This window comes from Diadema antillarum, unplaced genomic scaffold, assembly GCF_040938485.1.
Source record: "Diadema antillarum isolate AM-2024a unplaced genomic scaffold, OU_Dant_1.0 scf00000036, whole genome shotgun sequence".
NCBI classification, from domain to species: Eukaryota; Metazoa; Echinodermata; class Echinoidea; order Diadematoida; family Diadematidae; genus Diadema; species Diadema antillarum.
In genome coordinates this window covers 4922501-4945911 of record NW_027270925.1, presented here as the reverse complement: position 1 = coordinate 4945911, position 23411 = coordinate 4922501, and the positions used below count along the sequence as shown (strand labels likewise).

Here is a 23411-nt window from a genome sequence, read left to right as displayed (position 1 = left end):
AGAGAACCAATCATGGTCATCAAAACATCTAAAGTAAACTGTGTGACTTAATCCAAATCAAATAAAAATGGATATTACATATCAATAATATCTGCACTTACTTGCGGGTTTTTTTTTTCTTGCTATATATGCAACATGTAAGCCCCTCCGAATACATGGATAAGAGACGGGGAGGGGGGAGGGATAGAGAGGACTGAAATGTTCGTATATAATATGCATAATATGATAATTCTCTATCACATAAACGTACATAATATAGGTATCTACTTTAAGTGCCAATGAATCAAATGTGCACAAATTTGACATTTATTACGTATGGGCAAGCGACTAATGTGGCACGCAGAGAGTTAATAGTCAAACAATGTCTATGTGTGTGAGTGCGTGTGTGTCGTGTGCGTTGTCTGCAGTCATTGTCTTCAGTCACGTGTTTTGAATGTAAACATAGAGACAAAGTTCGTTGTTTATAGGAGCGAGAGAGAGAGAGAGAGAGACAGGGAGAGACAGAAAAAGAAAGAGAGAGAGAAGAAAAAAGTCAAAGTCTACACATTCCGAATCGTTCAGTTGGAGTTGCCTAGCACCTAGTTTTTGTTCAGGGCTCTGCCCGAGACACACACAACAAAAGAGACACGAATAGAGAAAAAAATAAGATATTCTCATGCAATCAAACACTATGATTTCAAGACGAAGTACCGAGTGAGAAATTGATCTGTATAGAAAATGTTGCTCCTGGACGTGAAAGATAGAAGATACCCAGTTACGATGATAAAAACTAGTTTGATTATTCCTTGTGTCTTCGTAATTTTCGTTCAGCCCAGAGGAGGGGACTTTTGTTTGACGAGGGGAACTGTCCCGGACACTGACAACCAGCCGGATATTTTGACAGGTATAATCAGTTGGTGATGCTTTCAAGATTTGTTCTTATCGATATCTTTTGTTACACTTATACACTATTCACTTCCCACCAGCAGTTTCAGACTGCATTATGCATGTGGTATAAGGATACCTACTGAGATTGAAAAGGGAATTAAATATTCGTCTTTCCGTTGGGAATAAGGTCATTAACTGTAATACACATGAGAACACTTCACGAGATATATATTACATGCATCCTTATTGATACTGAGTACTCAAAACATATTTTACTGTCGCAATGAGAATGAGCGGTAACTTCAGCTACACAACCACTAAGGAGTCCGCTGTGAGAATGAAAGCATACATTGCATTTCCTTCATTAGCACTTGCAAGGGCGCATAGAATGTCTCAAGGCAAAGATATTCAATAAAAATTCTAATATTCAATTCACATAATTCACAAAGTTTGCCAAGTAGTTGAAACATCTAAGACTTTACTTATTTGTAGTGTGAGGGGCTTTTAAAGCTCCACCCGTGGATGTCTTATAACAAATGTTTAATACAGTTACACTCGGCACATAGGTTTACAATAATTACCGACAAGATGAAGCATCAAGTTCAAGGTAGGACCCACAGGCAGACGGGGCAAACTTTTTTTTCCCCCTTAATGTTCTCTTTTTTTTCCTGACACTATTTAATATGGTATCACGGAGGGCTATGAGTCGTATCGGTACTGATCAACTCGCTTGATTCTGATTACATTTGAATTGATTTGTTTAACCCGACTGCTTATAGGAAGCAAAGAATGCTTATAACATGGGACCGACGACACTCGGTCCCCTATGACCTCCAAATGACCATATTATGATGCATGCAATGAGGACAAAGTGCCTTGACCTGGGTACAACCGTTACAACCACGGGACTCGAACCAACAGTCTCGTGATTGATATAGTCCATGGTACTGTCTGAGCCACAGCAGCTCTCTCTATAATTCTCGAGAAATGAAAACTTGCGCAAGGTGAAATTTTTGTTGCAGAGGAGTTTTTTAGTGAGCAGTTAAGACAATGAGATAAGGCCTATAGTCTATACCATTTTTCCAAAAATGGCTTGCCTACCCTAAATTACAAGCCTTGTGCCTATTGTCATTTATTGCCCACGTGACTATATAGGTCTACACACAGATTTCACTTCTTCTTTTTTTTGGGGGGGGGGGGGGGGAGGGGAGGGGTGTTTTAAAATGAATTCATAAAAATTTGGTTTTTAGTGTTGCAAAAACCTATAGAAATATATATCAGGGGAAGCCTCCGGCTGTATTTGATATACCATTATGAAGGTTTGTAAGGACATGGACTTATCATCATAATTACGTGTATTTGTGAACAAACCGCGCCAATGTGGTTGCCACTAATAAGATTGTGTCATTGAAAAAAAAAAACCTTTGAAAAGCTACCTGTACTTTCTGGTACCTTCTGCTCGATTATGTGTGTCTAATTTCATCCTATTTATAATGACCAATTTGAACATGGTTTAGAGCGGCACTTTAATGATCGCTTCATCTTTTTTCCCTCTTGTCTACAGATTACCTCTTATCTGACGATGGCACCTGCTTGGTGACGGAGGCAGGGACCGATCAGTACAGTAAGATCCTGGAATCTCACAGCGACCAGCTAGCCCTGGATCTCTACAATGTCACCATCGATTGCACCTACCTTATGCAGGCTGTTGACCCCTACACTCGGGTCATGGTGGACTTCCGGTGGTTCGATGTCAGTCGAAGGTTAGACGACAGAGTATAGGTCCTTATACATAACTTAGCAGGTTATAGGCTTTTAAGCATATGCTATATTTCCTTGTAACTTTCAAGCTATAACATGCACTGATATTATCAAAATTGACTTTATACCTGCATGTGTGGAAAGATTCTGCTCCTGATACTTTTTTTTTTTCAATTAATTTGAACAGTGCGAATGAGATACAGGGACATGATGATACACCAGTGTCACTCTGACAGAAAGAACACAAGAAAACAGAAAACCTACTATTTAATCACCTCTCCCTATCTCTGTAAAGCGACAAAGTATGCATTTATATACTGTCTTATGTTCTGCATAAAGCATGTTGACTATTTTTATGATGCATTTTTTTTTCGTTTGTTTGATAGATCGAACATTGTCATCTTAATAATTTCATCTTGACAATGAGGCATATAAACATGATTTTGGTTGGTAAAGCAGACATCAGACAACTTCTTCCAGTTCTTTTCGTGAAAATGAACTCAACAGAAAAAAAAAATGGTTACCGATATCAAATAAAGAAACCGAGCCGTGCTGCGGAGGCATTTCTGTGTTAGCGAAAGAAAGAGTATACGTCACGTAGAACAAGGTTTGATGCTGCGATTCTGGTCTGATTCAACCCTTAATTTGCTTATTCATTAACCCCTCACCATTGTGCCAAATTGATTGAAATGTGACTGACTTTATTTTTACCTTTAATGAATAAAGTTAAGGGAGAAAAAAGGCGCTTATCACTATCTGGCAGCACTTGAAATGAAATAAAAAGCAGTCTGAATTCAATATCCATCGTGGTAGTCATCACATCCACATCACAGGCATACATGCCAAGACACGTCATCGACATCGTATTCATCCACTCAGGCGTGAAAGAATGAAAACAACAACAACAACAACAACAAAAACAGGAGTGACAGAATGCCAAACTTTTTGTACCCCTCCTGGCTACGTTTTCTTTCGTTGCTTCCTAACCGATGAAGTTACTCTTTTAAAACCGATTTACATCAAATTTATCCACCGATGGAGTCAAGTCAAATTATTTAGTTATTCATTTATTCATTTTCTTTCAGGGGACCATGTTAGATTTTATGATCGTCAAGTAGCCACGAAGAATATACACGATATCTCTGGTTTATGGCATGGGCAAGATGATTCTTTTGGCGGTAGTCACGGGTGGAAGCCCGGAGTTGATCACAAGATTCCTACCCTGGATCCCGACGGACCATAATGTGTGTCTGTATGGTAAAAAACAAAACAAAAACAAAAAGAAAAACTCCAAAGCAAAAACATGTGAAAGTTTGTCTCGATGCCATGGCAGCGCGTGATTGGTCAGGATTGTCCTGTCTTCTTCACTTTGGCGGGACGCAGCTTCACTCATGTGACTCACCAATGTCATATAACAGATTATGTAGTTACATAAATTCGATTCAGCAGTGCGACCAAGTTCATTCCGGGAGTTGTGCAGAAAACGTTAAAGGTCATTTTAATCTCTTCAGGGAATGATAGGTTTGACGTAAAGAGAAACGCGATTAAGTAACACATCAGCCGAAGTTTTAGTTAATCGGACAACTATCTCATGACTGATATGGTACGATATTCAGATGTAAATTAGTTATCTAATAGATGTCCCTCGGACACTTTTTGGTCTCTTGGCACACAAGTGTCTCAGAGGAACGCCTCAATTATTACGTTTATGATTTTTTTTTTCTAAACATATATCATGTTTGTACATCTTCCGGAAAGGCACATGGGTTTCAATGTCAGTCGTGCATTTACCTCGGAGCGATATCGGAAACAAAAAGGACACTTCTCGGTTGTTCTCTTAATTGCCATCAATTGAAACGCCATCCGTACTCGTTCATGTCGTGAAATGCTTCAACTTACACATACAATAATATACACGCACATGCACCCATATATAGGGCTCACACGGGTAAATAATTACCCATAGAGACGTGTGTTAAAATTCAAAATTCAAAAAATTCTGTAAAATAGCTGGGAGAAATGAGGTGTTTCATCTTCACTAACCTGGATAAGTGAGCTATACCCTGTCATCCATCAAATTTCCATAAGGCAGGTTCTTCGGCTCAAACTCTGTCTAAGGGTCCGCAAAGCCAGACTACGAGTTCTTGTCACCTATTTTCCGTACATGCACCCAATGAAATATAGTCCCTTCAAATTCCATGAGAAAAGCTTTCATCTTCAAACCAAAATGCAGTTTGTAGAGGAATTCATACTCAATATCTGCAGCTATTCAGTTTCACGCCAAACTGCATTAATGATTTTTAATTAATTCTTTTTCTTCATTTATTTTGGTACCTTTGGTACGAATTTGCGAAGGGGTCTGGGACATTCCATTTTATTTACAGGTGTGAGCCCTCATGCATGTGTATAGAAGTTATAGTCTACACCTTCACTTTCTTCGCAGATATAGTATGGATAACACTGCCTGTACACACGCCAGCGTCACTTTTTTCGATGGGGACAGCACATCGTCTAGCCAACTTGGTAGTACGCTGTGCGGTACGGACAGACCAGCGCTGATTCTGTCTTCGGGGAGCAGCCTAACGATGCAAACCAAAGCGTCGGGATCCCAGAGCGTTGTCGACTTCCAAGCTGTATTTACGGCATTTTCCGATGGTAGTCACGTGATCATTCTCCATCCACTCCTTGCTTTGATGATGATGAATGTGGTAATATCAAGTGCTGTTAATTGTGAAACCAAACCACTGACGCGTTGGGCATGAATGAACTGCGGAGTTGTCAGTGAAAAAAAAAATCGAAAGTTTAAGGAAAACAATGAAATATGTATCTTTGCCATGTTTGCATGAAAGCAGCAGTCTCAAAAGTATTGATAGCAATGATTTTCAGCGTTCATTGTTATTGAAAAAAGGGGGATTCTAATGGGGTACCATCACACGATACTTCTAAAGAATAAGAATCTTATTTGTTTTAGTTGAGCCAAAATTCACAAAAACAATATTCAGTATAAAGTAAAATACGGTATACCGTATTATACTGCGTATCATTGTAACGCTGTTCTGCGTCTCAGCTACCATCTTCTGACACATATTCCCTAGACTCACTACCCTTGTTGTTGTTGTGTGTGGTTTTTTTTCTTTCTCATCTAGACACAGCTTGTTCCTCGTTTACATGTACTACAACACGTCGGTGTATCGACAGCGCCGTAACGTGCGACAACCAGGGAATCAGCAACTGCGGCAATGAAGACTACAGCGACCAAACCGACGTCGACTGTCCAGGTATAGCAGCGCCTCCACCAATCATTTTTCAAGTCATTAATAGGTCTGTGCATTCAGGAAAGAAAGACAGACTGACATACAGACAGACAGACAGACAGACAGACAGACAGACAGACAAAGAATGCAAGGCTGAAAATTAAACAAGTGTTGAAAATCTCCCTTATATGATTTTGAGGATGATAAGACGAGATCACAAAGTGTTCTTTTATCTGTAAATTAAGCCACACATGCATTTCGCCACACCATAGCTATAATAAGAAAAGGTGAAGAAATTCAGATCAACACAGACGCATCTGTACAGAAATTTTGACACTGTGATATACTGAAAACATGAAGAGGTGGCGGCATGGACTTATATCGATGTGAAGTTTCAAATAAAAAGCTAGTTTAGAAAGAGATCGGTGAAGAAAATGAACACGTGAGTGAATAAAATGGTTATTTTACACTAACGGATAAAGAGAACAACAAGGAAAAGAGTGAAAGACTAGAACGTCGTGGAAGACGTCACTTGACTTTACGCAGAACAGAGATGTCTCTGTTTTACTTCCAGGGTCGTCCACGTTGGGTTTGAGCATGTCGCTGCAAAATATTCGAATAAAACTTGTTCCAACATCCTCTGAAAGCCAGTAACATATGCTATGGAACATCCCCGAGAGTTGGCAACATGCTTAAAATGAAATGTTATCGAACATGATTGTCAAGAACTTTTGCAAAACTTGAGAAATATCAAATGACTTTTAAAATTTATGCGCAAAACACGAGACTGAACATCGCAGGTAAGCAGCACAACGGGAATTGATTATGTTGCAAAATATTGCGCTCCCGCTAATGATAATTATGCCTCCACGCACATACCACAATCTCCGCAATACACTGTCTTACATACTCTCACATTCAGAGTTTGCAACATGCTCAAAATTTCAAGTTCTCGACCACCCTGCTATGCTTCTCACACGGGGTGCATCTTATCATAGGAATATAAGATGGTATGAAGAGGATAAAGGAGGAGGCAGGGAACTATGTGGGGATCATTTTGATGTATGCATCATTGCCATAATGACAATAAGAAGAAAACAGAGATGAGAAGAAACAAATTGTCATTTGGGACCGTTTTATCTGATTGATATTATCATAAAGATAATGATGTTCTACACTAAAAATTAGAACGAAAAGCAGCCTTCAAAGACATGGATCATGCATGAAGAAACCCCAACTTTACGAATAACATTTTTTTTTTCATCTTTTATTTTCTTCATCTTTTTTTTTTACTCGGCAGTGATATACACGACCCCTGACCTTCGACCTTTGGTCTACGTGGCCGCTGTACTCGCCCTGCCCCTCCTCTTTCTCACCTACTGGTGCTGCTGGCGGCCGGGTTACCTGGTGTGGCTCTGTGGTTGTCTCCGACACCGGAGTTGCGGGGACTGCGGCTGGTTATGCCCGCTGCGATCCCGTGGGCTGTGTCGACGGATTTGCACTTGCGACCGCGCCTCGAAGTCGAATTCAGTGTCAGATCTCAGACGTAGTCATGGTGGTGGTAGTCAGCGAGAAATCAAATTGGAATAAGTGGACAAATTTCATGGATAACTGGAGAGTTTATATCTCAGAATCACTTTCTTCAGCTTGTGGACATTGTTGTTGCCCTGTTTCACTTTTATGTCTGTTGTATTGACTGTTTAAGCACTGTTGTATTTGTATTGTCGATGCCCTACTTTTGCGTTCCATTTTACGCTTAAAATTTTCTTCCATAGATTTTCTTAGATGGGTCAGCAATTCACAAAACTCTGCTTTTCAGTGGGTCTGCCTCCATTTTTCACGTGCAACAAGATTGACCTGCAATCCTATATGGATATAAACAATTGTCAATTGTCACTTGTGTTGACAATGTGTACTATCATCAATGTAATTTCTTTGTTTTGAGTTCTGTTGAATATTAAAATGAATGGAATCGCGAATAATTAATATAGTTTCCATGAACGTATACCAACGATATCACTGCGGGAAAGGAGAGAGAACGCTGTAAAAACATCAGTATCAGATTTAACACCACGGGTGTTAAATCTAACCCCAATCAAGTGTCAATAGAGGACCACACCCACAGGTGTAGAAATTATGTTGTGTAGGTGTTGAAAAGTGTTCACCTGGCACTTCATGGTGTTAATTTGGCACTGCAACTGGTGATTTTTTTTTTGACACTGGTGTTTGACTGCAGGTGTTAATTCAACAATGACAATGGTATACCCGCCCAGCTTCAATAGGCGATAGGAGACCACACCAACTGGTGATATTTTGGTGAAAAAGTACTTTATCGGAAAAATTCTTGATCGTCTTGTTGAAGTTCAAAATCAACAAGGAAAACTGTAACTAAAAAACTTTTCAAAAAGCAATTTTATATTTTGAAGTGACACCCTGAGGTGATGTTGATCTAACACCACCAATGAGCATCGAAAATTTAACACCAGCTCGGTGTTTCATATTTAACACCGGACTTTTTGCAGTGAAGTAAGGCGGTCAGACAGACAGATAGAAAGGGAGAGAGATAGAGGAAGGGGAGGGTAGGGCTGTCTATTCCATCTTATTAAACATGTTAAAGGTCTTATTTACCTTTGGGAGCAGTGACTGAAAAAAAAATGTTCAGGATCACTTTTGATGCATATGTGTCAGTCAGTTGTATCACAAAACATCCTACCATACAGATTTTTTGCAATAAAGCCTAAAATATATGGAGATTGATTATCATAGTCTGGAATCATTTGTATTATAACTATTGTTCACATTTTGTATATTTAACAATACTTAACATCGATTATACTGGTTCGAACTTTTACATTAGTTGTTTATATCCCTAATTCACATTTTAGAACTATTTTGAAGCATTGATGCTGGGTTTCATCTGCAAATGGTAAACTATGCCTTTAAGACAGATATACTGTTTATAGCTGTCTTCCGATTTAGAAGTGTTTGTGAGTGAACAGAAAATAGCAACAATGTGACACAGACAATGAAGTTGGAAAGTCTGATGCAACTTCATCACCATTCGAGTGGTTTGTGTCACTATATACTTGTTTTGTTTCCTGGTTTCAATAAACAAGGCTTTTGTGTCCGACATTGTTTATTATTTCCCTTGTCAGGCAGAATGACCCAATTAATGTTCGGCTTTCTGGTTTGATTTGATTGGTTTTTGAGCGATGAAAATTTCGATAGATGTACGGGTAAGAGTTTAGCGCTTGTCCAGCATGAGACAAGCCTATAAGCCAGTTTGGAGGCCACTTTGCGCATGATCAGAAAAGAGGTAATTCGTACCAACAGGCATGTTGGTTTTTAAATTCACTGAAATAGGCATCTGTAATGATTATTCATGTATATAATCCTTGTAAACGCTGCTTGCCAGCACATCCACCTTACAGCAAAAGTGGTATTTGGCAATATCAATAGAAAGAGATTGTTTATACATTCAATGCAAAATAATGAAATGGATGCTTTCCCAGGTGTTAACTGACGGATCATTCTGGTCATCTGGTCTACACAAGTTCATTCTTTGTTTGAACAGGATTGATGAATCCCATAAATTGTTACGTAAAGCTTATGCATCATGTCACTCTGAAAACGAGTGAAGTGCCCCCAACCGACTGAGAAAAAAGAGAAATCATTCGTTCCAACATGTCCAATGTGCCCATGAGCTAACTCCAAACTGGCTTCTATAGCAGAGATGACCCTCTACCGAAAGTCTTTAGGGTTTATAAAGACAGCAAACTGTTGTAGAAATATCGACACACTCAGTACTACACATAATTTAGTTCTTATCATTATTACTATCGGGCGCATAAAATACATACAGACTCTCATTGTTGTTCAGATATCTAGCATTTCAACAGGAAGTACGCAGTACACTGCAAGAAAATGTAAGTAAAGGAGCAATGGCATCGTGTTCAAGTTGAGCTGGAAGAGTGAGGTAGAGTGCTGTAGGACGAGGATCATCCAATCTCCAAGACGTTAATGTTAATTGATGCATTCAAACGACAGATGCTGTCTAAAAATTCAGTTGGTATGACATGTACTATGCGGGACTTAAAATTCTCTTCAAATCGGCGATATATATGAGATGACTGCTTACCTACTATTGACGTCCGGTGAGTGAACAAAAAAAAAGAAGGCAAAACTGTTAGAAAAACCTGCATTAATGAAAACTAGTATTGATACATCTATGTAGTACAACGAATAAAGTATCCAAATTATAATGTGTTTAAGACTAACTTATACCGAGGAGTTAGTTGTTGTTACTATCTCTTTTGTTGCCAAAGTTACAGTCGAGAAGGATAAAGATATACAACTGTATTCAAGGTACTTTCATGTTATTTAACAGTGATATCAAAACTCAATAAATCACCTGTTTCGTCCTCTCTCGCTCACATACTTCTCCCACCTCCTCTCTCAATGAAGTTTTCCAATATGGCTGAAACTCGCATTATGTAGAATTTGCTGGGCAAATGCCCACAACTAATTGTTTTCTGACTACTGCCCGATAATTATATAATATTGCATGGCCTTGAGATTAATACAAGGAAATATTGGTCGAGCTATGCGCAAATATTGGACGAGTCGAAGACGAGTCCAATATTTTGCTTAGCGAGTCCAATATTTCCTTGTATTAATCGAAAATAGGACATCCAATATTATCATTATTATCCTACAGAGGATTTTAGCAAAGAATATTTTCACTTACCCTTTCTGTTTTCGAGTTCTGTATGGTCTCCTACTTAGCTACTGTACTTGATCCTGACATGGGGTATGGTACACTCTTCAGTGCAAGTTAATCTACTTCATTCCCTGATAAAACAGTGATCTATGTATCCATGGTAGCCGTCATGTTACTGTTAGGCCGAGATCTATCTAATTTACACCAGAATTAGATGTTCTTGTATCCGAGATCTGAGACACAATTCACGTCACATCTACCGTAGATCGTGAAAGATCGAATTACTCGTAGTCCTGTGGCCTACTGTACTTAGTTACACATAACGTAACATGCATGCAAATGCAAGCGGCGGTGGCCGGCTACATGTATTTGCATATCGCGCGCGGGCTATCTAGCAGTAGCGCTGAGCTGATCAATCGTCGCCTTCAAAAAAAAAAAAAAATGCAACTTGTTTTCATTGAACCTAAATTTAATTTCCTGGTATGAAAGTGATATTTTGAAAAATTGTATGCAAAACAATTTCAACTAATTGATATATGAAATCTGTTTGTATAAACACAGAATTTTAGAAAAAAACTATATTTTAGTTAATTCGTGATTGACCAATCACAGACGTTTTTACTTCATATTTCAGGTCATCTCGTATATATCTCAGCCAATCACGGTGCAGTTTCTAAAAATTTTTGGGAATCCCCCTCTTGCCGTCCAATATTTTAAATATTGGTCGCCTCGGCAAAAAATATTGGTCGAGTTCAACAAACTTTCTAAGTGGGTCGGAGGTTATGATGTTCGTCGACAAAATAACACTTGTATTTGGGCTCTAAAAATCCTCTGTATGAATAATAATACTGACTACTGCCCGGTAATACTGTAGGCCTTAATTGCAGCGTACGTTAATAATTACAAACCTTGTGCATATTAGCCACCCTTGTCTATTGCGAATTTCTTATCAATTCGAAGGCCTTGAATATCATTATTATCTGTACCATGTCCTAAAGGAACCAACCTACTTTTTCATATAGAGCCAAACAGGCTAATTGAAGAATGACCAAAAAAAAAAAAAAAAAAACAGACCTGGTATGATCATGAATTATGTCATATTATAGTGTATAACTGACGAGGGGTAAGTGTGTATGTGCTTTAGTTCAAACACTGATACAATCATGATACCACTTCTCCATTGCGATTTCGTTCACTTACAATTTAAACGCACATTAATGAAATCTGATCGCGTATAGTTACCTACCTAATTATGTCCTTTATATATTGCAACAATGACATAAGCATGGATTAACATGTGACTTGTCTTTTGATAGGTAAATGAATTCAAATCATTATTCATGTGGTAAATAAAAGCTAAAGATATTCGACATTATACTGATGAGCGTTTTTACGTTTTGTTTCATTCATTTCAACAATTTTAGCAACATGAAATCTTACGGTTCTTTTTTCCTAACTATACCTTTTTTTCCTAACTATACCTTTTTTTTCCTAACTATATCATACCAGTTATCAACGACAAAATTAATAAGATATCTATTTCAATTATAAAAAGCAACAAACTGTCATTACAATGATAATTATGATTTTACTGTGCCTTCACTGCATTTTAAGTGGATAGTGAAGATAAAGGCAGTTCAGGGATATATGTGAGATTATGAAGTTTAGTCAGTTTACAGAAACCATTATCGACTTTCATTTACGAAAAAAAAAAAACAAATACAAAATTTGTTTGAGAAAAACAGTCATTTTTATGGTTACGGAGTATACATCACAATAGCACTGTTTGTCAGGTTGAATTCGTTGCAGCGGTGGTTAAAGGGATTGTATAGTTTTGATTGAGACGTAACTTCAGGTTTCTAACATTTTTTAGGTGATATAATGAGAAACCTTTTATGAAATATGAAAGAACATAAATCCAAGAGAAATTCAACGTTTATTTGATAAAAACATGGTTTTGAAATTGCTGGGATATCCAACATAGAGCGATCCTAATAAAAAGTGGTACCCACCATAATCACTTTGTTTTACTTTGTTTTTGGATGTCTTAGCCATTCCGAAACCGATTTTCATCAAATAAACTTTGAATTCCTTCTAGAATGATATAGTCTGTATTACTTCATAAGTGGTTTCTTAATATCTCGCAAAATGTTAATAGCCCAATTCTCATCTCCACCAATACTATACCATCCCTTTAAGTGATTCTATCTGAATCATGCAGGCATCGGTGCGACACGCAGAAATGCAAGTGAAGAGTTTATGGAAACCAAAGAGTGGTTGAACACTACACTGTTGTTTTTCATAGACGTTGTCAGGCAGAGGCTTACAACAAGGTGACGCTTTCATATCGCGATGAATGTAGTTCAACCTCCCACTTACTGTGTGCAATTTGCATGATACAAACATTATTTCACTGTATGAAACAGAAAAAGGCCATGTACGCGATCAGAAGCAACACATACTAATTCTCAAAAAGGTTCTGAACATAACACTAAAAAACAACAAAAACAAATCTCTCTCTTTATATAATATACGTGTATGTGTGTGTGTGTGTGTGTAATAGAGAGAGAGAGAGAGAGAGAGAGAGGGAGGGAGAGAGAGTATTGTATATATATATATATATATATATATATTAGTATGTATTTGTACATGGATTATGCAATATACAATAATCTTGGTGCACGCAAGTTGTTTGCGATCATGACGGTGATGCTTCGCTCTTGCCTCTGTGAATCTGATATCTGAGCGTTCCGGGTTTCCATGGCAACCGACCATGGTCCACCGTGGAATGAGCCGTCAAGGCGAGCGGGGAGCGTGTTTGGCTTTTAATTGCGATCAAATATGCGTCCGTGATCGTATGAAAGCATATGTCTTTTTTTTCTCCCCTTTTTTTTTCAGCTGCTTTAGCTATAGTAGAGCAACATGGACGCTCGGTACTGTGGTTACAGCTGCTTCAATACACTCACACACCACACACGCGTAATGAGTCTCATCTTTGCAAAGGTGTCTGAGAGTTAACTTAGGGACGCATGCAGGCTGTCCGAATTAAGGTTCAAGCAAAGCTCAACGCAGCCATTTTGACGTGATGATCTGATTCAAGCATTTACTGCACGTCCCCAAGGGTTTCGAACAAGGACCAATATTGAGCACAGTGGTGGATTCTGGACTCCAATCCAGCTGATGGAAGACTGGTGTGGTATTGGGGGAAACAGGCGCTAATCATGATATCTCTGGGATGATGCAGAACATAGGGGCGCATGATAAGAAACGACCGACAAAAATCAATTCTTCATCATTCAAGTAGGAGACCATAATAATTATGTTCTAATTTTGCTCTTGATGAATGCTTGCATGCTAGATAAGACTGCGTAAGAGCCTGAGAATGAATGAATTGGTCTACATAGCAGTTCTGCTGTTGGGTTTTGTCGACAAACCAGCAAGCGGCAGCACAGGAACGAGTAAGTAGACAAAATACAGGTCAACATTATTTATGTCGATGTTTTAACGTCGTTACACTCTTAACCTACTTCATACAGAAATATGGTGCATCACGTGCAGATGTTTGAGAATATCGTGGGAGACATGATAATAGATAATCACAAAAATGAGCAATATTTTCATGATCCTTCTTTCGACAATCTTAAGCATTGTTTGGATCTTTTATAACGTTATCTCATGGTTAATGTCGCAATAGCATGGATTATTTCCCATTTCTCTATCTTACCTTCATACTTTAATCTTCGAGTTCATGAGTACCTGTTTATTTTACTTTTTTCTATTTTAATGTAGTATTATTGTTATCATCATTATCCTTACTATCATTATTGATGATATATATACACTGTATATATATATACACACATATATATATATGTATATAATTTATTTATTTATTTATTTAAAAAGACGCTATCTGCAGTTACAAGCAAAAACACGAGGTAAAACTTGCTTTAATCTGATATTTTTTCTGCGTGCAATTACATGCAGTACTGACGTTTGCTCAGTCATAAATTAATGGGACATTATTATCTTGACTTCAGCTAATATCCTCCTTCCGGTCTGTCTGCACTAAGCGACGAAGGAATGATATTTCGTCCTAGTTGCCTGTAGTAACGCTGATATATTGCTTCGAATATAGAATAAACAAAGTAACAAGATATAGATAGGGGGAAATCGCATTTAAACGTTGATGTGAATCTACGCGGAGTGCGCAATATCATTTTTTTTTGGTGATTAACATGATTAATGGGATTTCGTTTAAAGATACAAACAATATCGCCATATTACCAAACACTTACTGCACTAACAAAATAAACAACCCCCTAAAATATATTTTTTCCACTAACGTGCTATGAAGGAAACGCAATATTATTAGAAGATTGATCTGTTGTTGTTGTTTTTTTTTTGTAAGAGAACGTTGACAGATGGATAATCCGATCATTAAGTTGTTGTTTTAGAAAGGACAACAAAAACCGTGTGATCAGAATCGTCAAATGAATACAAGAAAATGAATACATGAATATCTATGTTATTCTTCAATCAAATTTCAACACAATCCCCAATTTAAGCACGGTCTCTGTTAAAGTATCCATTACCAGTTTCATAAAATCTATGTGAAATATACCATATAGGAATATATTAATGTTACATTTTCTGGAGAAGATGAAAACATGATATGAATGATGATGATAATGATGATGATAATAGGAAGAACAATAGTGAGAATAAGAAGAGGAGGAGGAGGAGGAGGAGAAATGATAACAATACTAATACTAATGATAAATCATAATGCTAGAATAGCAATGAGAACAAGCAGAAGGAGAGAAAGAAATCAACGCAAAAGGAAGGAGACATCACATCTGTACATTTATTTGATTTCTCCGTAAACATCACGTGCCCTGTGCCCCGTAAGACCCTTGAGTCTTTGTATTCTTGGTAAACAATAGTTCTTCGATCCACTTAAGTATATTATGTTGTCCTTACTGTGATCATGGTGATACTATAATGAGAATCGGATTTCTAGATTTGTATGAACGTATTATGACCGATACCAATATTCAATCAGTCATTCATTCATTCATTCATTAAGAGATTTAGTTTCTATTTTTTTCAATGTTTATATCATATCATTTACTTTTAATTAGTCATCAAAAGCTCCATCTCAGGAAGCGAGAATGTGTGGAAAGAGGAGTATAGTTAGAATCTACACGACAAACATGATAAAGCAACAAAGTTAACTGCTTACACTTTTCTTACAACCCAAGACATATCAATATTCTATACGTACAACAATAAAAAGACTCACAACACTCAAGATACATTGCATGTATAAGCTTAAGTTACGTTCACAAAGAGGTTATTTATCAATGGTATAGTTAGGTTCACATGACTTTCCTAAACTGGACCAGCAGAATAAAGGAGAAAAAGATCCTTCATTTCTCCAAAGTATCTTCTACGCCGATAATGATACAATCGTGATGTTAGTTTCACAAGGTATTCATAAGGATCGCATTCATAATGGCCATATAATGATCATTTTCGTCGTGATTAACATGTTGCTTTCTTAGTCCGTTAATAAAGTTTTATTCTCTCAGGATGGTTCCATAGCTTACAAGCCAAGCTTTTTAGTAGACCTCTCCATTTCCGTAATTCATACTACAAGCAGTCTATGATTAAATTTCTAATATTGTATTTCGTTTGTTTTGTTCTATTTTATATTTCTATATAATTTTCTCATAAATAGCTAATAAATAATGCGTTTTGTGTTGCTGATGAGAATTTAAAAAAAAATCAATTAAAGAAATAACAATAACTAATGATATCGATGTCGGGTTCTGTGAGCAGTCGTCTTCGCGGACTTCTGCGACACCAGTCTCCAGAAGGAGGACGCCAGTTTCGTCACGACGTCGGCCGACGAATCTGCCAACATCACCGGGCCGGTCGACTGTCTCATCGTTGTCCAGGCTCTCAAATCGAACCAGCAACTCGCCGTCGACTTCGTGGAGCCGTTCATGATCGAGGGTATGTCCTTTGGAAGGCCCGCCTCGTCCGCGATTCGCGGGGCCCCATCACGATGTCAAAAAATGTAGGCCATGCCACTCGACCGCTTTTCCTTCTCCAAGATTTTTGACCTGCCACAGCCCTCAAACGTCACATTATCAGAGTCAGGTGTATTCTTTGACAGGACGTAGCCTCCTATGATCAATTTCAGTACATATACTTTCAAATTTTGGGTGATAACATTCTTTGATTATGTCCAGTAGGGATTTTGGCTTGCAACTTGGGCAACACACGTCCATTTCACCATTTTTTTCTTTTTCCAATGCCTCCGTTATCAAAGTGTTAATCGAGAAAATCATTGGAGCTGCATTTACCATGTTGACTCAAAATATAGGTTTTACATGATTTTGTTTCACCAGTAACTGAGAAAAGGAGAAATGATACGCTGATATTTACGCGAAGAAAATCGATTAGTACATTTTAGTTCTACCAAGCCAAAATTTCTCCTTGACGCACCAACATCAAAAAGAGACCCTTACAAAACATATGTATACCATCTTGCATAAGCGGACAATAACAGTTAAATAAATATAACAGCACTCGATATCTACTAAAATCAAATTCTTTTATATTATTTGATATGCTTTCCTGGAGGGCAAGGAGTGATGAATAATACCAACGACATTAAAAAGGAGTTGAGACGTTGTGAATTTGTCACTACTTTATCATGTGACTGCTTTCTTTTTATATTGGTCTATCTCAGTACAGATCAAAATCTTACAAAAAGATGCGATCTCACTCACGGAGGCTAATAGCTAAAAAAAAAGTATCTAAAACTTTATGTTTTCGTCTATGCAGCTCCCATGATTGGCAATTCGCTCCTTTTGTAGAATATAGGGTTAATATGTCCAAAGTTTAATGTGACTCCCTCCACCACCCCCCCCCCCAAAAAAAAAATAAACAGGAAATCTTGTTCATGCAAGATTCTGCTGCGGTCCATGTCGATGAATATAGATACAAAAAATGCGGCTAATTTATGTTGACCGGCAATTGAAACAAGATAGTTTGAAGACAGCTTCCTGAGGTTGTCTTGCGGAAGGCTCAATCTTTCCTGCGGCTTAGTTTGTAAGTCGATGCTCCGAAGAGAAAGGTTAGTGCATGACTTTAATTCGAGCCGCTCGGGAATGGTATTAATTGCCCTGAAATACGGCATGTCACTCTTTCTGCCCGATCCCCTAGTCTTGGTCACTGAGGTATCCTTTCTGACTCAATCATTCTGTAGTCAGATTGACAAAGGGGAACCGAGCATAAAAGGTCCCGACCATCATTTTCACACGAGGTGGCTCAGTGGATAAATGTTCGGACTCTAAGTCGTGAGGTCCCTGGTTCGATCCCCTGCCTGCAGCGGCTGTGGCCCTATAGGCAAGACACTCTGTCATCATTGCATAGTTCTTCGGAAGGAACTTGTAGCCTTCGGTCCGTCCCATGGTAGCTTCTTCATAAACATTTTAGTGCTTCCTGAAGTGGTCACGTATATACTACAGCGTGGCCGGTACAAGAGATTTGCGCGTTACAAAAATTCAGCGACGTATATCAATACTACTGAAACTAGCCTGCCTTTAAAACACAAAATTATAGCGACGTTGATAATCACCAAATTGCTCACGTGCTCATGAAGTCGGGTATAAAGAGAATACAAAACGGCCCAACTAAAGAGAAGAGGAAGGATATGGTCACGTTGAAGGGGAAGAAAACAACATATCCATGTAAAGTGATAATCTCGGTTCTAACTTTTAAAGAGGACCCCTTTGACAAGTCAGAATCCAGGAGGTGGGAAGACAACTGAAATCCCTCAATTCGTCCGCATGCCTAGAATAAGTACCTACAGCTTTTTGATAACTCAAACCTATTCATCGATATTCTTATTCAAACAGATGACGAGAACAACCCCGCCCTACCTGACGGACAAGGGTGTCGTCGGTCGTCGCTCATTATCTGGGACGGGGACGATCTCGAGAGCGACGACTTGATCGGTCGGTACTGTGGCTCCGACGTCCCGTCCAGCTTCGAGTCCAGCGGCCAGTTTCTTACTCTGTATTTTCTCCTCAACGACTCGGCGACGGCACAATTTACGTTGCTGTATTCATCCTTCGATAATGGTACGAGCCCGTGATTCAGTATGTGAGTGTGTGTGTGTGTGTGTGTGTGTGTGTGTGTGTGTGTGTGTGTAGGAGGGGGAATATAGGCTTAGGTTATCTTTTTACCTTCTATACCTGAGTCAAAGGCGCAAGAGAGCTTTTGCTATCAGTCATGGTCCGTCGAGCGTGGTCCGCCGTTCGTTAACTTTTTGGACAATTTCAGCTTCTTCTTGTAAACCACACGACAGATTTTCACCAAACTTGGCAGGTAGCATCCCTAGGATAACAGGATCTCAACTTGTACGAATGGGCACCATGCCCCCCCCCCCCCCCCCCCCATAGATAGCATTATCATTATGAGTAAGTAGGACCATTTGTGACTCCGTAGTTTCATACTGGTTCATCGAAGACTTTTTTTTTAAGGGGGCGGTCAAGTGCAAATTTATGGCCAATTTTCATTATCTTCTTGAAAACGCATGGTCAAATTTTCACTAAATTTGACAGGTATTCTACAATCACAAGGATTATCATACTTGTCCCAATGGCCATCATATCCAACTTGGGAGCCCCAAAACCTCTTCTTCTCTAAAGTCAGAAGTACAGTATAGACCCAAGTTAGCCCATGGATACTAAAGCATATTGGTGACTGCAGTTTCTAGCAAGTGGAACCTGGGGTGCCCCGGGGGGACCCCGAAGGAACAAATTGTGGACCCATCTGAGCGGGAATGCTGTGACATAGTAGTCACGAGGTCTCCTGACCCTTAAACAAGCGATCATTGAATCGAGTCCTGTGGATGAGATATTCAACCCATCATGTCCCTTTTGACTCACGTAACCATTTGTGGGTAATAATAGTTGTGGGGCTCTTTGGATGAGTAGTTTTATGACTAAAGAGGCCATCCTTGGTATATACGGCCAATACGGTCATAACGGTATTAGTATTTTTGTCTGTAACTCCAATGTCGGCATAAAATGCTTTGGAAAACGCCCAGTTCAAAAACGCATTTTAAAGATGGCATCGTCATTTTACTTCTTTGTCGCTTCTCTATGTCATCTATGAATAACAGAATCTCGGAAGTTGGGGAAAATGTTGAAATATGAATTATATAGGGCCGAGATTTAAATCTTTCGTATAGTGATTTTACTCTTCGGCTTCAACGTTCTGATATAAAATTTCAAAAGTAATTATGACAGTCATGCATTCTATATTCGACTATTTATTCTTGTTCTTGTGCCACATAGCCTTTATCCGTGGTTCATGGACTTTTTTTATCAAGTCATAGTCGTGCAACAGGCAGCTATCCTTCCCAAACAAGTGTCACTCAAGAGTTCATGATTATCACTCATTAATGACTGTCTGCTTATGACATGCTTGCGTTTATCATTGATACATCCGACATTTTGCTGAGGAGGTTTAATCCTTTATGACTTCCTCTATTTATGCTAGCAAAGTTGCAGACGATATAAATTGCCAACGCGGGCATGAAAAGCGCACGTACATCATTGTAAGTCTGACAGACAAAGAGTATGATACAAAGTAGAGCATATTCGGTACACAGTTGCACCAGTCATTCTTCTCAAATTTTAACCTGTGGCAGATAAATTGTTTGCGTCTGTTGCGGAAACACGAGTACACGAGAGACACGAGCTGATGTCATTCGTTGTTATGATTTCTGAAAGCCAAGTTATTATAAAACAAAATGTCTGACAGAATTCGGATTTTGTTGAACAAATGTTCTGATATTAATCCCATATCTTAAATGACCGTTATCAGAACAGTGTGAACACTGAGGAGGCTGTTCTGGTTAAACTGAGATATTATCATCGTTATCATTAATCATCGTCATCGTTATTATCATGATGAGGAGACTGCCGTGATCATTGTCATCGAAATAATAGTGATACTGACTATCATCATTATCACTATTATCATTATTAGTATATAGTAGCAGAAGCAGCTGCCATGATGGTAGTAGCTGTAGAAGTAGTGGTGGTGGTGGTAGTAGTAGTAGTAGTAGTAGTAGTAGTAGTAATAGCAGTAGTAGTAATAGTAGTAGTAGTGGCGGCGTTGGTGGTAGTAGTAGTAGTATAGTAGTAGTAGTAGATCACTTTTATCATCATTATAATTCATCATCTTGCAGGTGTGTGCGATGACGAGGTGACGGAATTAAGATGCAACAACGGACGATGTGTCCCCCGATCCGTGCGATGTGATACGGCTAATAACTGTGGTGACAATTCAGATCAGTTCATCGATGCTCCTGCTTATTGTCCAGGTCGGTCTTTTGATTTTAGGTGGAAAGAAAATATATACAATACAATGTAAAGCACTATAATTATGCATATTATATAGTAACACAAAACGGTACACACAGATTACGTTACATTATCAAAGACTGATGAGCAGTCAATGTTGTTCACTTACAAGTTAAAACTTTCTGGGGAAAAAAAAATCTGCAGACAATGATTATTTATTGGTATCTACTCATTGTCACTTTTCAGTTGTATCTCTTTTCAAATAGACAGAACAGAAGGCATTGTGTCTTGTATCGTATTCATGAAGCATAAGATATTTCCTTTAACCAATAAGAAATTGGTTGAAAGACCTAATCCTTCTGTCTTAATACTGGACTGAATAGCTCGAACAAATCAACCACTATTAAGCATCAAGAACTGCTACAAATTATTTATGTTGCAAGTCGTCTATGAACACCTTTTCGCCGTACGTGTTTCATAATTATTATTGTTGTTGTTGTTGTTGTTGTTGTTGTTGTTGTTGTTGTTGTTGTTGTTGTTGTTATCATTATTATTATCATCACCACTCTTTTTCCTTTACCACTCATTATTGTCATCATCAATATGAGTAAAAGTAGTACTGGTATCGTACATTTAATTATCATGAGCACTATACAAAAAACGTAATTACAATGTATTTGATAATAGACTACTGCTATCAGCGCCGTCATTGTCTCTGTTAATTTCAGACACTGATCAGACCGTGGCGCAGTCGTACCTCCCACTGTGGGTAATTATGGCTATACTGGGTGCCATCCTCCTCGCACTGTTCCTGTACTGGTTGTTATGGAGACCGGGATACCTGATCTGGAGATTGGGGTGCTGCCGGAATCTCTGGCACGGATGCTGCCGGGACTTGAGGGCGAAGTGCTGCTGTCGCTCGCTCCATTACAGCAAACAATCGGGCAACCGTGCTCGTGGGCGGAACAAAGATGGCGAACCTTCCACACAGGAGGACGCTGACGACGACGACAATGATGTCGATGGGGATGATGGATGTCTCTGCTGCGGTTGTTGCGGTGCAAGGAGTCGTCGAGGGCAACGAAAGAGAGAGCTAGCGGGCTCGACGTCGAGTTTGGCACCGTTCGCCCATCCGGGTCTCTATAAGGAAGGTCTGATACTACCTCCCGATGCCGGAGAGCGTCCGACACTACATCGAGAGGGGCTGATGCTTCCATCGGACAAAGGAGAGCGGCCGAAGCTCCAGCGAGAGGGTCTGATCCTTCCGCCCGATACCATCCGGCCTGTTCTCTATCGGGAGGGCGTCATGGTCCCCAAGTACGATCACCGGCCCCAGCTGTTCAAAGAAGACGTCATCCTACCGCACGCCGAGACCAAGCCACCTTCTTGGGGTATTTACCACGAAGACACCATCGTACCGCCACCATCCACCTTAACACCCCCGACGCTGGGCGAGGTGCCGAAAACACAACGTCGGGTGTACGACTACCAGGTGGACTGGGATGGCGGCCATGCCCGGGAAGCAAGATGAAGGCATCCTGCCAACAATTAACTTTCCAATGAACTTTATCTCTTTCTCCCTTTTGAAACACTGAAAGCCGATAATGTTTAAGTGTTTGTTGATTTGGATGGATATTTTTTTTTTTCATTCAGTATGTTATTCACCCTCTTGGCCATGTTTATATACATAATAATGTGGTATGGCTACTGCTGCTCCTTGAATAATTGACTCAAAAACACTGCTGATCTCGTCACCTTGATGCACAGCGTGTCCGGTTTACAATAACAATAGTTACGTTAAAGCAGTATTTTAAGGGCCACCACACATTTTACGACTTTCGGTCGCACGACCGACCGACTTTGGATCTGAAATAAACAAGCATATTTATTCTGACGCTACTGTATTTTATTTCGGATCCAAAGTCGGTCAGTCGTGCTACCGAGGTATTGTGTGCAGTGGCCTTTAAGCGTGACGATCTAGGGATGAGAGGTGTGGAATTGTGACATGATGACGAAATCTTGCTTTCTAGGGGTATCTGTCTATGTTGTCAATAATTTTTATATGCATAATACAGAAAATATGTAGAGTGATGTTATTTATCAATACATTCCAAGCTTACGTGATTTGAATCATCATATTATGTATATTATACATAAATCTTATGGATGAAAAGAGAAGGCAATTGTGTTGATCAGCATGATGTTTCTGTGTATATCTTTCGACTGATGGAGATAAACAGTAGAAAAATGATTACATTTATCTATTTTCCATAAGCTCAGGTAGCGATTCAGTAAATACAACTTTGCAAATATCACAATCAAATCAACTCAAATTGCACAGCAATACATTTCCAAACAGTGTATATATTTATTCATGCAAACATTCTGTCATCTAGGAAAAATAGAATTTACAAT

The 23411-nt window shown here is 38.9% G+C and overlaps 2 protein-coding genes across 2 annotated transcripts; both read left to right on the top strand.

The window, feature by feature from the left end:
• The first annotated feature begins 1455 nt into the window (after window positions 1–1455).
• On the top strand, window positions 1456–7472 carry LOC139708402 (low-density lipoprotein receptor class A domain-containing protein 2-like). The gene is made up of 5 exons (XM_071620359.1): window positions 1456–1474; window positions 2432–2630; window positions 5072–5283; window positions 5775–5906; window positions 7183–7472. Exons 1-5 carry the CDS (start codon window positions 1456–1458, stop codon window positions 7470–7472), a joined length of 852 nt encoding a protein of 283 aa, XP_071476460.1.
• Window positions 7473–13984: 6512 nt separating this feature from the next.
• On the top strand, window positions 13985–22527 carry LOC139708391 (uncharacterized). The gene is made up of 5 exons (XM_071620347.1): window positions 13985–14060; window positions 16447–16623; window positions 18537–18761; window positions 20882–21016; window positions 21725–22527. The coding sequence occupies exons 1-5, from the start codon at window positions 13985–13987 to the stop codon at window positions 22525–22527; spliced, it is 1416 nt and encodes a 471-aa protein (XP_071476448.1).
• Window positions 22528–23411: the final 884 nt, after the last annotated feature.

Bases quoted from the DNA above. Each gene is read 5' to 3' on its own strand.
- LOC139708402 (XM_071620359.1), top strand. The intron at 2,631-5,071 runs GTTAGACGACAG...CTTTCTTCGCAG, and splicing joins TGGTTCGATGTCAGTCGAAG to ATATAGTATGGATAACACTG. The intron at 5,284-5,774 runs GTAGTCACGTGA...TTTCTCATCTAG, and splicing joins ATTTACGGCATTTTCCGATG to ACACAGCTTGTTCCTCGTTT.
- LOC139708391 (XM_071620347.1), top strand. From the start codon at position 13,985: ATGAATGAATTGGTCTACATAGCAGTTCTGCTGTTGGGTTTTGTCGAC. The intron at 16,624-18,536 runs GTATGTCCTTTG...TTATTCAAACAG, and splicing joins GGAGCCGTTCATGATCGAGG to ATGACGAGAACAACCCCGCC. The intron at 18,762-20,881 runs GTACGAGCCCGT...ATCATCTTGCAG, and splicing joins GTATTCATCCTTCGATAATG to GTGTGTGCGATGACGAGGTG.